At 40.3% G+C, this 13341-nt stretch overlaps 1 protein-coding gene across 1 annotated transcript in view; it reads left to right on the top strand.

Moving 5' to 3' along the window:
• The window catches only part of Znf704 (zinc finger protein 704), a 201854-nt gene extending 189156 nt beyond the window's left edge, over positions 1-12698 (top strand). The window contains exon 9 of the mRNA XM_076835618.1: positions 596-12698. Coding sequence (XP_076691733.1) covers positions 596-707 — 112 coding nt within the window. The 3' untranslated portion in view covers positions 708-12698. The remainder of the gene's footprint in view (positions 1-595) is intronic.
• Positions 12699-13341: the final 643 nt, after the last annotated feature.

Below are 13341 nucleotides of genomic sequence, written 5' to 3'. Positions count from 1 at the left end.
AAGGGAATTACCTGAAAAACAAATATAGCAGAGAACCCAGAACTGTGATCTTACATAAAGTTTCTCCAAAATCCACCCATTCTTTTATTCTCATGGCTTTTCTTATCCATTAAATATTAAAGGAGATTTGTTGCTGGGTTGATGGGCGGTGGCTTGGAGTAAGTTTTCTTGCAGAATTGGATGTTAAGTTTGGTCGTTCTGATTAAGGGCTCAGTTGTGGCATTAATCCTGGTGTGAAATGAACAAGGTATAGTTTTTTTTTTTAATCCAGACCAAGGATCTCCTTAACCAGGATCAGAGAAATAAGGGAAAACTAGGAAGTACAGATTTGAAACCTGAAAGAGCAGTGTTGCTCTCTACTGGTATTTCTTGTGTTTACTCAATTTTATGAAGATGGCCACATATAAGAGAAGCTCCAGGTTATAGTAGCTAATTGTAACAGCCAAGTATAGTGGCCATGAAAACCTCCAGCATATATTAAAGTCTGAACCCAGACAGAGCCCCCTTGGATGTTTCCTTACTTTTTTTTTCCTTGTAATTTCAAACTCTCCTTAGAATGCCCACTGAAAAAAAATCTCTCTTGTCTGACTCACAGGAAGCCCAGGGGAGAGGGCAAAAAGTGCCGGAAGGTGTATGGCATGGAGAACCGGGACATGTGGTGCACCGCCTGCCGCTGGAAGAAGGCCTGCCAGAGGTTCATCGACTGAGTAGCAGAGGGCGGCCCCAAGCTGCTCCTGCCTCCCGTTTTGCTGCAGGTGTTAGGAAGAGCCTTTCCTTCTGAACAAAACCTCAAGACCCAGGGAAAGCCCTTCTACGAGCCTTTGTGGAGTTACAGCAAAAAAAAAAAAAATCAAAAATATCACCACCTGTGCTGCTCTTACCGAGAACCCAGCCTAGAGTGGCTAGAACATTTCCCCCCTGTCAAAAGAAAAGTCAACTTTGCCATGTATTTAGGTCTTAAAACTATGGACTTCTGTAACAACTGAACCAACCAAGCCCATTTTACCTAGAAAGGAGGCATATTTTGATAAGCTTTCTGAATTATGGCATTTCCGAGAATTTTTTCGACCCTTAGGGGGGAAAAAAATCACATTAGCTACAACATTGTTCGGTAGCAATTGTACAAAGAACAATACCCACTTTGTGAATAGACTTTTCCCCTCTTTTTCATTGACTTCTTGAAGCAGTACACATCGTGATGTGTTGCAAGAAAGAGCAGCACTCTGGGTATCTTTTCTATGTCTGTTTTGTTTGTTTTTAAGAATGGCCCCAGATGGCATAAGCTCCAAAAGCAATTGGCAATGGAGTCACCAGCAGCCTGCAGTCCCAAGTTGAGTTCAGGAAATATAGCTGCCACTGTTGGAAACCATCGAGGAATCTTCCTTGGATCTGTAAGGAGCTCTTCCCCCAAGAGGCGGCACAGCTAATTCTCCACCTGCCACAACTCAGACAAGAACTGGCATCCGTAGCCATCTGGGTAAGCCTTGATGCTTCTTTCAGGGATGTGATACAGACTGCAGCTCAGATCTGTGTGTTACTGCTTGTCCATCAAGACTGTAGCCAGGTTAATGGGTCATCGGTCCATCCCTCAAAACTCCACCACTGACTGATTCCCGAAAAAGCAGGGAACTCGACTCTCCCAGCAGGTTTGCATTAGACAGCAGGGCACAGCTGACATGTCCCCATCTGTTCAGAAAGTCACCTTCCAGTCTGCGTGCACTTTTATAGGTTTCATGCTTTAGTGTGTCTGGGAGATGGGTTCAAGAACAGTATAAATATTATATGGATAAATGGAAGGTCTGAACTTTTATTTTTCTTATAAAAATATTGGGCTATTCATTAATTTGCTCAGAAGGGAACATACAGAACACCAAAAGGAGAATGCATGTTGGTATAGGACTTTCTCGAGTTAGTAGGGCCAGGGCTTGCACTGTGTTCCATTTGTTGGGATTTCTAACCAGTTGTACTTGTTGTTTGTTTTGGTGTTGGTAGTGTGGGTAGCAGCTGCCAAGCCCTTTAAATTAGCTCATCCTCGATTATCTGCCCTACCTTCAACTGCCCTGCTAAAGAGATATTTCTCCTATACCTATGCAAAGAAGAGCACCTTATAGGATGCACTGTATAGGGGTGGGGACATAGGATCAGCCATAGGAATGTTAAATGAAATTGCACAGAGGAAAGCTTAATATATGTTTAAAGACTGTACATATGCTTTTTTAAAGAATAGAAAGAAGTCATCTAGTAATTACAGATACCCTTTTCTATTGTAAGCAAGGGATATATAAGGAGGTTCTACAGTGCAACATCCATAATTTGTGCATTCATATATTATGGTAAATTTATTTTTTAAACTCTCATATGACTTTTTAAAAATTATTCCTTGGAAAAGATTCTGGTCTTTTCCTTCATTTATTTTTTTAAAAAAACACATTTCAAGAGAAAAGAAAAAGAACATCTAATTTTACATCAAGATTACTAATCAATCAATACAGCCACACCAGCTGTACTGTATGTTTTGGAACTTACAAGGTCAGCCAGAAACAAGTGTATTTTTAAATGCAAAAATATATTGGGTTTCCTCTTCCCTAGCATGTCCTTTCTTCTCCTGGTATCTTATCACTTTGCCTATAGCACCACTGCTGTGAGATGCTGCTCTGGCCTGGTCCAAAAGGCCGTAAGCAATGAGTATATCACCCAGTGTCCTGGAGGAGACAAGGCTGGCCAATTATTTGAGCAGGTTCACCATGAACTTAAATGAAAGGGTGCAATTGTGACCCAGAGGTTTTTCTCTTCGGCAAATCTCCGTGTCACTTGATTCTTGGATTAAGTCACAAAAGTTTAAAGTGATCTGTGTTAAATTCATTCCCTTACAAGAATTTAGAACACAAGGAGGGAGAGATCTTTGCTGTGGAGTAGTCTTGGAAGAAGGCCCTGTAGCTGTTACTCTAAAAGATACGACCCATGAGTACTTCTGAGCTCAGGCCTAGCTATGCCAGGCTCAATCAGTGCGCAGGTGTAAGCAGAACCTTTCTTCTGAAGCCTTCTTCACACACATTCTGCATCTCCTGCCCAAGTGGGGGCGCCTTTCTGCTGACCAGTCCAGAGCTCTGTGTACTTTCCTTTCTGGCTTCCAGATGTGGACGGACCCTCAGTACCTTCCTGCTCACAGACACCTATTCCCTGCACCAAGACATGTAATAACTAGGAGACCACCAAGCTACACCTGGCTGGCCTTGAAGAAGACATTATACTTTTTACAAGCTCTGAATTGCAATATGCAGCTGCTGATTGTACAAGTTAAATTTTTTGAAATAGTTATTTTGTTATTTTTGGAACCAAATGAAGTGCCAAATTAAGCCAGACTTTCATTTCATGCCATCTCTGTGGAACCAAGTTCTTTTATGTCTGCATTTGGCAGGGAGAAGGGTAAGAAGAGCAGTCCCAGGGTAAGCTGGCGAGCCTTGTCCGTCCCAGGGAACTCAGAAGCCTGTCCAGGCAAAAGGAGTGGCAATACAATGGATTCCGTTCCAGTGAAAAGTTCTGATTTTTTTTTTCCCTTCTTTGATGCCCCTTCTTTTTAAAAAGTTCTCTCATTTCTCTGCAAAGAAGGCATTTGATATTTACCAACAGGGCACATACCAGTTAGCTGCAAAGCAAAAAGTATGTATCGGGCAATAGCCTCAAGACTTAGTTCTTCTCAGAATAATGGACACTCAACTTGTGGGAGGCAGTGATGCAACTTGAAGAAAACACCCAGATAGCAAGTGTGTCAGGGAGGAAGATTCAAGAGGCCTTCGGACACCTGGCCCCTGTTCATCTTGGGGCTAATCAGCCAATAGTGACTGTCTCTGAGCATTACCCACGGGTACAGGGCTGCTGAGCATCTCCACCTCAATTGCTGGAAAGTTTCCTCCCTTGGTTGGCAAAAGCCAGTTTCGGGAAAAGAGTGATGGGTTTCCAACCAGGAATGTGCAAGCTCAGCTGAAAAATGCCTGTCAGCAGCTCCATGTACAAACAAGGTACCCTTCAGCGGACAATTCCCTGCCCAGTCATAACCATGTTGCAGATGGAGATTTTCAGTAGAGAATGGTGCCTGTTACAATTCTTCAATTTTCCAAAAAAAACTTTTCAAAGATGGTCACATGTATGCTGCAAAAAATTTCTGAAACTGATATGTCCTCCATTAAATGTCAAGAGCATTCGAGTTGAAGTCCTCTGTCTCTGATGTCACACTGCCCACACTTTTGCAAGCAGCCATGGGTTCTGAGTTAGCCAACACTGCTGAATTCCATTTTTCCCTTCCTCAGATTCCATTGGAAAATGACATGCAGCATTCACTTGAGAAGGTTTAGGGAAAAGTGGCAAAAATTGTATATAATGAGAATACCTTTAGAATTGTAGCAGAATACTGTAAATAATATTCATTTCCTCAGGGAAACAAAGGCTATGTGAAAATAGGAGAATTCTGAGACTAGGAAGAATTTTACAGTCTTTTCTAGTTGGAATACGTTTTTTTTTTTTTTATGTGAACATTATATCATTTCAAGACAAATTTATGTGACCTGGACAATACCAACTTTTGTAGATGTGGGGAAAATGCCCCATGAAGAAGCTTTGTCTTTGTAGCTGGCCTGCAATCGAAGGCTGACATTTGAACCACAGGCACGGTGCCTGGTGGGTATTCATAGACTCAGTGAGGCTTTTTGAATGTAATTGTGAATACAGAGCCTTGCCATTTCTTTTTATAATCACCCAGTTTGGTGACTGTTAATTAGCGATCAGCAGAATTCTATAGGTAATAGAAAGCCGTTAAAGATGTGCATTTTGCTTTACTAGCATGTTAAGGAGCAAACTGCCATGGACTTTATGGACAAGGTGCTGCTTTTTTCTCACAACCCTGTAGGATTTCTACCAACCACATCAGCTGTAGCATTGGCCTGTGTGAACACAGGGAAGAATTTGTGCATACTAATGAGTGTAGACAGCAGGATTCATGAATATGAATGAGAACGTGGATCATTTTAGAGAATGTGCTGGGCACATGGGTCAACTGGAAATTTCATTTCTCTAAGCAAGGAACCCTACCAGCAGCACACAGACTCACCCTGTTCCTCCTACCTGTGGGGACCACTCCACCTAGGAACTGTTTCATTCTGTCTTTTAAATTGTAACTAGCCAAGCCTGAAGTCAGTAAATGAGAGTAGCACTTTTAGATATCAATACAATCTCTGAGTAATGTACACCAATAGAGCAAGAAAGCAGCAAATGTATTTAAGACCAACTTCTTATGACTGACTTTGAAAAAGCCCATATCCAATGATATTCATGCTTTAAAAGGTGTGTCTCTCATAGGACCAGGAACGAATATGGGAATTGTACTTCCAGTCCTATTGTGTAAATAGTTCCTTTTTTTTTTTTGGAGACAATCTCATGTTTTATAACTTTTGTTGTGTGGGTCTGAAAAATCACATGGTAATGTGTTGTGGCAAGATGTAATCTTCAATAATAATTATAACTTAATTTTCCAAATGAAACAAAACACTTCTTTAGACGTCTACAATTCTAAGACACGACACTTTTATAATAAGCATTAGTACTGAACTCTTCAAGTTAACAGAACTGGAAATATTTTACAAGATGCAGTGTTTTTGTAATCACAAAAGAACATGAACATTTTGTGGGAAATGACCTTGGTTTTATACATTGTAGCTTATTTTTTAAAATACAGTATTTTACCAGACAGGAAGTGTTCATATTATACACAATTCCTGTGCGCTGAACAAAGGGCTATGCCTCTTTTAAGCAAGTGTTTTGATGCATATCTTTTCAATTAACCCTCTGTAGCAAGGGTAGAAATGCAGATCAGATGGAATGGTTATTTACAAGAGAATCAAGATCACAACACCTACATCTTTATCATTGCCAGAATGTTTTCAAAGCATTAAGGAAAAAAGACACTTGAAGAATCATCACACACATTTTAAATCTTAAAAAATAAAAGAAAGTTGGCAGATATGCTTATAGGCCATAGGTGAGAGATTCTTATAAATTCTTTAGTGTAAAATGATGGATTCTGTCATGAGACACATTTTCCACTCAACCTACCAGAACCACAAACCTGCATTTACTTAACAAATATCATTTGGAGGAAATTTCCAAAATCATAGTATGTACATCCAAAGACAGAATTCTTAGGAGATGAGTAGTGTTTAAAGTAATGCTGTCCTCAGCACTAACTTTAATTTCCTTATCAGAATAAGTGCTTGATTTTTCACTGTGAAGAACACACAGGCGCGCACACACACACAAAGTGACTGTTCCCATGAGTCAGGAAACAAGGAAGGGAGCTGTGGAGAGTTTATTAACTGCACAAACGACTGTGAGTTTTGCCAAAACCATCTCATAATACTGTACACTTTTTTCAAGCCCACTCACTGTTAAAATGAGAAAGCGTCTTTTCTAAGGTTTTAGTAATCCAGAAGCTAGCCTAATTAGCCAAGTATGCAGATAAGAAAAGTTGAGATCAAATGGCCCCATGCTGGTTGGGCAGCCCCTATGAAGTGGTCATTCAGAGCTTGGTTTCAAACAGACTTTGGACTCTGCAGACATGAGGACTAAAATGCATGGAGTTAGGGAAGTTCACACACAGCCAAGGCTTCCAGTCTTTGAGATGGGGCAACCTAGAAAACTCCATCAGCATTCCCTCAGTATATCTCCACTGTTAACTCGGGCCTCAAGTGTTTATTGCTGTATAGTTTAGAACCAATGAGTCTCATTTCATCTTTAAATGGAAGCTTCCTAATGGTATATAATAGGGGCTGCCAGTTGCCAGGCAAGATCTGTGTAAACAATCAGTGCAGACAAAAGAGGGACACTGTGGAATGGCATCAGTCATGTTGAACTGGAAAGCACACACCCACTTAGGAAGACCCACACTCAGCTCTAGACAATCAGACAGAATTCAGGCCCTGCTTGATCCTCTCACCTGGAAATGTGATACTCCCTGACATTCAAGCTTTGACAACCAATGCAGATTCTCAGCCAACACTGTGCAGACCAAAGACACGCTATCTGTGGGCAGATGTAGCCCCAGGCTGCCAGTTTCAACTGTTGGAGAAAGTAGACTTCACATTCCATGGCTATCAGGTCAAGTTCTTCTGTCAGCCCCACAAACTCACATGTTGGCACTCTCTGGGCAATTAAAATCAAAAGGGGGCAAGAAGTCATTTGTCCCCAGAAATTATCCTCATGGAAGGCTTAAAATAGAAATGTCATATCCTTAGACTAGCCTTGCCTCTGATCAAAAGGTACTGAGTTACTACCCAGCTCTGGTGAGAGCTGCCTGTGGCGCACCCAGGCCATGCCCCAAAGCATTGAATAACTGTAATCCTGATTCTTACTGTTTTTTATTACCGTGACCACTGTGACGAGGGGCTGGCAAAGAGCAGCCTGTGCCTTCAGAGAAGGCAGCCAGGAGCCCCCTGAAGTTTTAAGGTAGCACACGTTGCCTCCTTATGCCAAAGCCCTCTGCCACCTCTCCACACTCCTTCCCAAACCATCTTGCCTCATTCCAGTAGAAAATTACTGTTATTTTTCACCTTTGATAGGGCAAAGTCCTTGCTTCAGAACTGGTAGGCACTTAGGTATTTCAAAGTATCTCCTCACCTTAACAGAGGGTTTCTATATAGAGAACCACAGCTGCTTTGAGGATAAAATCAAAATGAGAATAATGGGGAAAAAATAATGAGAACAGATTAGAAGTTGCTAACTTTCAAAGGGACTAAGTTACTTTAAACTGTCTTAGGTTGGAGTCCTGATGATATTGGGATAATTGTAAATGGCAAAGGATGTCCTTTAGATACATTATTTCACTTGCTCTTCATAAGAAGGGCAGTGTAGAATGAGCATATGGAGAACCACCATCACTCACCTCCAAAACCAGCCCAGAGTCATCTTGGGCCTGTGAGTCAGCCTCACTGATGCCTGCAGAGAGGGAGGAAAGGGCTTTTTTTCTTCCTATATCAACTTAAATCGATGCCAGAGACTATAAAACCAGCTTATAATTTGTAATAATCAAATCAAAAAGTAACTGCAAACTCAAAAGTTGGGAATGCCCATGCACAAAGCCCCGGTTTCAATCCCTAGCACCACATACACACACACACACACAAGTTGGGAATATCTAGTGATGTTGTTAAGTCTTGTTTAAATCTGAATCAACTTAAACACCATTGGCAATACCTGAGATTTCCTTCACTGTGAATGATTCAAATGCTGTCCAATACATAAATGAACTTCATCATCTCCCATTATTTTGCCAGGTTTAACACCTTGAATGTAAAGTCACAGGAATTCTGTCATAGAGTTAGACTAAGCCTCAGAAAGCCTTTTGGCCTGTCACCCACTTCATTAACAGGTTTTTTGATGAATGACACTTTTATTATGTCTCTGAAATAATACAGTGCCAGAGGAGGAAAGGGCTTAGCACTTTTCACCTCTTACGGGAAAGAAGCCCTTTGGGTAGTGGTTAGCACCAATACCACAACAGTGACCCGACCTAAAAAGACACAAGTGTTAGGAAACAAGAAGAAAGCTCTGTTTCCAAAAGCAGTTCACTACAGATTTTGAAAGGTTGTGATCTGGGGCAGATTATGATCAAATCATAATCCTTAGTTTTTTAAAAAAAAAAAAAAAAATTCACGTTGGGCACCATCCACATAATAATTAACTATATCAACTTACAAAGGGAAGGTCCCCTTTATTTATATTATGAAAATGCTAAAAATTAATTCTGAAGTCAATTAGTGACATTTTCCTACTAGGATCAATTTCCCACATTTTTAATTCAGAAAATTATCTGAAGTAGAAAGTGGCAACTCCTAAAAAAGGCAAGAGTGCTATCAAAGAAGAAAATCTTTGAGGGGGCAAAAAATAGCAGAGATGCTCATCTACATCCCTGTCTAAAGAGGGAAACCAGCACTCTGAAGAATTGAGCTTTTTCAAAGAGGAAAGAGCAGTTCCCATTTCTGGTTACCAGTCTTGCTTTCCGCCCTCTTGGCAGCACCTGCAGATTTGCTAGTGGTTGCTTCTTCTCCCTTCTTCCTAGCCAGAGGCCAAACTGCTGTTTGTTCCAAAGCTGTGGATGGGCTATTCTTGATCCTTTGCTCCTGATTGTTTTCCCTTAAGTTTAGGCCCAAGAGGATACATCCCTATTGCTGGGACTAGTATGATAGGCTCAGTTGATGTGGCTGCCCCCTTCCTGCAGGGGACAGATTTCCATGCTGGTGACTATGAGGAGAGGGGCTCAGTCAGCATACAGCCTACCACACTGTCACAAGAGCTCTGTTCAAACCCACAGATAGAGAATAACAAGGTACGCACCTAATCCTTTCCCTGTGCCTCAAAGCCCCATCCCACTCCTCCACTGGTCACCTGTCCCACCAGTCCCTTCCCCGTGCACAGCTAGTTGAGCAGAACAAAGAACATGCACTGGGATCCATGTTAGGAGGAGCACCCAAGGGCAGAGCAAGAGGGCTTCACGTTTAATTACGCCTTGACCCCTGCCCACAACTACAGAGCACAAAAGCAGAATTGGCCTTTATTATGTAAAAAGGAAGTAGCTCCTGCACAATATAACTGTTTAAATTTTATATTTATAGAAAGAAAAAACAACTCCAGTCCACTTACATTGTTAAGCACTTGTCCTGCACCCCAGCACAGCCTGCTTCCCATGTTTTGGGCACAGATAACTGACACTGGGAAAAGGTGGCACTCTGGGGGCCTGTGGCTGCTGGAGTCGAGTCTGAATTCCCCTCAGGGAGCTACAGTAGTGCTTAATGTTAAACTACCCCCTGCAAAGAGTGAGTGAGCAATGCATAACTTTGCAGATTATAGACCCTTATTTTACTTTTTAAATCTTTTTTTCCTATACTCTGCTTATTGGAAATAAATGGTTATGATTTGACCAACCCCTGTGATGACAGCAAAGTTGCTCCTTCCAATAGTATCCCAAGAGTTTTGGGAAACTCCTCAATCACTGGTAGAAAGCTTTAGAATAGACTTAGATTTGTAAGAAAGATCTCAGTACGGCCCCCCATTCACGAGTTCCATGGCTTCAATAATTGAAAATGCCCTGAGTATAAAATAACTCAGGAATGTGGATCACGTCTATAAAAATATATATATGTATATGTATATATATGCCATTAGTCCATATTTTCCTATGATGCACCCTGAAATTCCTATTTTTATAACTAATGGTTGGACAATGATCAGCCATTTAAACAAATGCTCTCTGGACTAACCAGACCCTAATATAGTTTCCAAAGTGTTTCATATATCAAAATCCTATATGCTTAGAAGAAGAACTCAGGATAAGAAAAAATTGCTAGGTCCCAAAGGGTTCATGACTATCATCAAATGTAACTTCCAAGTGGCCTACACTCATTTCTTTCAAGGGAGGGGCTAGGGAGAAAGAACAACAGTAATCACAAAATCTCTGTTGCCCTTACTCCATGGTAAAGTTTAAGAGAACTCTGCTTTTAAAAATTAAGCCATCTTTCAAATTGTTTTCTCCACCAAATCTAAAATACTAAAATAAAATTATTAAATATTTTAAAAGGGGTAGTTAGTGGAAATGCTATCCATAGAAAGCATTGCTTTTCAGTGCCTGCTAAGCAAAAAAAATGTGTGTGTGTGTGTGTGTGTGTACACACACACACACACACACATACACGAAAAACAAGAAGCATTCCTACCTGTGGGACACTGGTATCAAATGACAGGTGTGAACATATACAGGCACAAGTTCAAAAGCTGTGTGGCAATGCTATCCAGTGTTCAGAGATCTTTTGAAATACAATCTTGCCACCATTCTGGGGTAAGTACTTGCTTACAAAACTCTTAATATTAGTGAATGAATGTATAAAATTACAAACTATGCATTTTCAAAGAGTAACATGTATTTTGTATCAAATCCAAGTAAATTTTTTTTCATAGAGACTTATCATAACTGCAAATTATCCAAAATGAACTTGAATGCATATCTTTGAGGGCATGTGGGATACTGCCTACGTTCTCCCGGCTGTTTTTAAAGACAGTGCAGTGGAACTTTCCTCGGAAACTCCAGGCTCTAAAAAACAACTATTCTTACAATTCTTACCATTCTGAAGAACCATTAAGATGAATAAATAGGAAATGGCTTATATATTTCTTCCTAAGCATAAGTGGAAATGTTGCCTTTTAAAAATGTGCCCAGGTCCTCAGAGGTGGATGTTCTAGCAACACTGGATGAATAAGCAAACAGCTGCGTTAAGTTAGTGAGTACTACGTCAGATAAACATGGCATAGGTTTTGTCTGTTGTGCTTAATTCTCAATCCAAGAAAAAAAAATTTTTCAAAAAGCTTAGGTTATGTGGTATTAAAGAACAAAATATAAAAATATGGTCCAACAAATCATTTTTCTTTTTTCACAATTACACAGAGGTGACTCCTTATATTTTGAAAATTCTTATAGAATATACACAAATTTCTTCAACCCTCTTACTTATTTTGTATTTCCTTGAAACCTTTTCTCCTAATAATTTGTCTTTGCTCCTTAATTACATTACTCAGCACAAAAAAAATATATATTATTTCCCTCATCTGACATTATGGAAAGAACTCTATTCTCTGCCATTCTGGTTCTCTTCTGTGTCTACTGAGAAAGTTTCTTGACTGTTTGTAAAGTATGGGAAAACACTCTTCTAAGCCTGGTATTTGAGGTCATGGTGGATATGTTTGCTACCTAATTATAAGTTAGTTGGGGAGGGGCAATGTGTCTTTTTTATATGATTTTTAGCCAAATCCAGATGTTCTGATACTACATTTCTGAATACTTTTCTGACTGTAAATACAGCCCGTGGAGGTTCAGGTTAATAAACCTTTTCTGTGACTGTTCCTCAGCCATGCTCCTTGCCAGCTTTTGGCACATTGTACATAGATTTGTCAAATTCTTAAATGATGTTTTTTTTTCTAAATGCTGTTCTCTAAAACAGTTTTTGGTTTTTGTTTGTTTTTTGCTTTCCATTGTTTGGACTTTATGTGTTAGTTTTACAGAATGTTTCCTAAATATTTAACACCAGGAAAAATATTTTAAAATAAACTGGTGCTAATTGGAACCGAAGAAAAATTTCAGCTTGAAGATTTACAAGGGAAAACGTTCATACCCGTTAACCTGCAATTTCCCAAGGGGACAGCTGGCATCTACTTGAATGGGCATCAGGAAGACCACCAAGTGTTTACAGTGTCCATAGCCCATTGAGGTGTAAAATAGAGAAGAGGCTCTGACCCCCCCATAGTTGAGGATTTGCTACATTGGTCCTCTGGAGGCATTTAGGTAGAAGGAAACGCTGGTAGTAAGAATCCCTTTGGTAATAGTCTTCTGGTCTTTGGACTTTCATGTTCTGTGATGCTTAGCTGTAGTAATGAATATGGTGTTGCCAGTCTAGTCTGATGTCATCGTTGACCTGTACTTATTTTGTGTATGGCTCTACCTTGGGTTGCACTGGCACAAACTGAGCCAGAACACGGGACTTTCAATAAAAACCATTCTGACTTCAGTATCCACACACATGAACTTACATGAACTTGTAACTGGTTGATTACCATAAAGTAAGTCTAACTTTCACTTAATAAAAGTTTTTGTGTATCTGCTTCTATTGGGGGCTGTTTATTTAAGTATAATTAATTTCTACCGAGAAAGGTTTTTAACTAATAAAAAATTAAGAACTTCTTTCCTAAATTTTACTGTCGAAGCCATTTTTAGTCACAGGTGAAAGGTGTGTCTGTTCCCATGTTCACTTAAACCATTCCCTCAAGAGTGGCTGCCTAGGTGCACTAGCTGCTCACCCTATGCCAATCATCTTTTCATGACAAGCAAGCAGACAATTTCTACTCTGGTGCTAGGCCAGCCAGCAGACCCTCCACTGGCCAAGTCTGTGTCCACTGGGAACTTGTTCTGTGCAAAAGCCCACTGCGTGCACAGGTTCTTCAAGGTAGCAGGCTTTAGAGTTAAACATGGCCACAAATCTGGTTTTGCCTTTTGTTAGATGGGCAATTGGACATGTGATTTAACCTTTGTAAGTATTATAATGAAAATTACTAGGGGAAAACCTGGGAAAATGTTCACACCCATTAAACCACCCAGAAGAGAACAACTGGCATCTACCTGAAGTAGGTATCAGGCAGTCACCTTGGTGTGAATGACATCTTCACCTATTCCTAGTCCCTTCAGCAAGGGAGAAGCATGACTCATTGCCAACCTTCTAGTTCACAGAAGCGCCTTCATGCCTGAGCTATTGT

This window comes from Callospermophilus lateralis, chromosome 16 (genome assembly GCF_048772815.1).
Source record: "Callospermophilus lateralis isolate mCalLat2 chromosome 16, mCalLat2.hap1, whole genome shotgun sequence".
Taxonomy (NCBI): domain Eukaryota; kingdom Metazoa; phylum Chordata; class Mammalia; order Rodentia; family Sciuridae; genus Callospermophilus; species Callospermophilus lateralis.
Note: the sequence above shows the minus strand (reverse complement) of the source record. Positions and strands in the feature narration are given on the sequence as shown.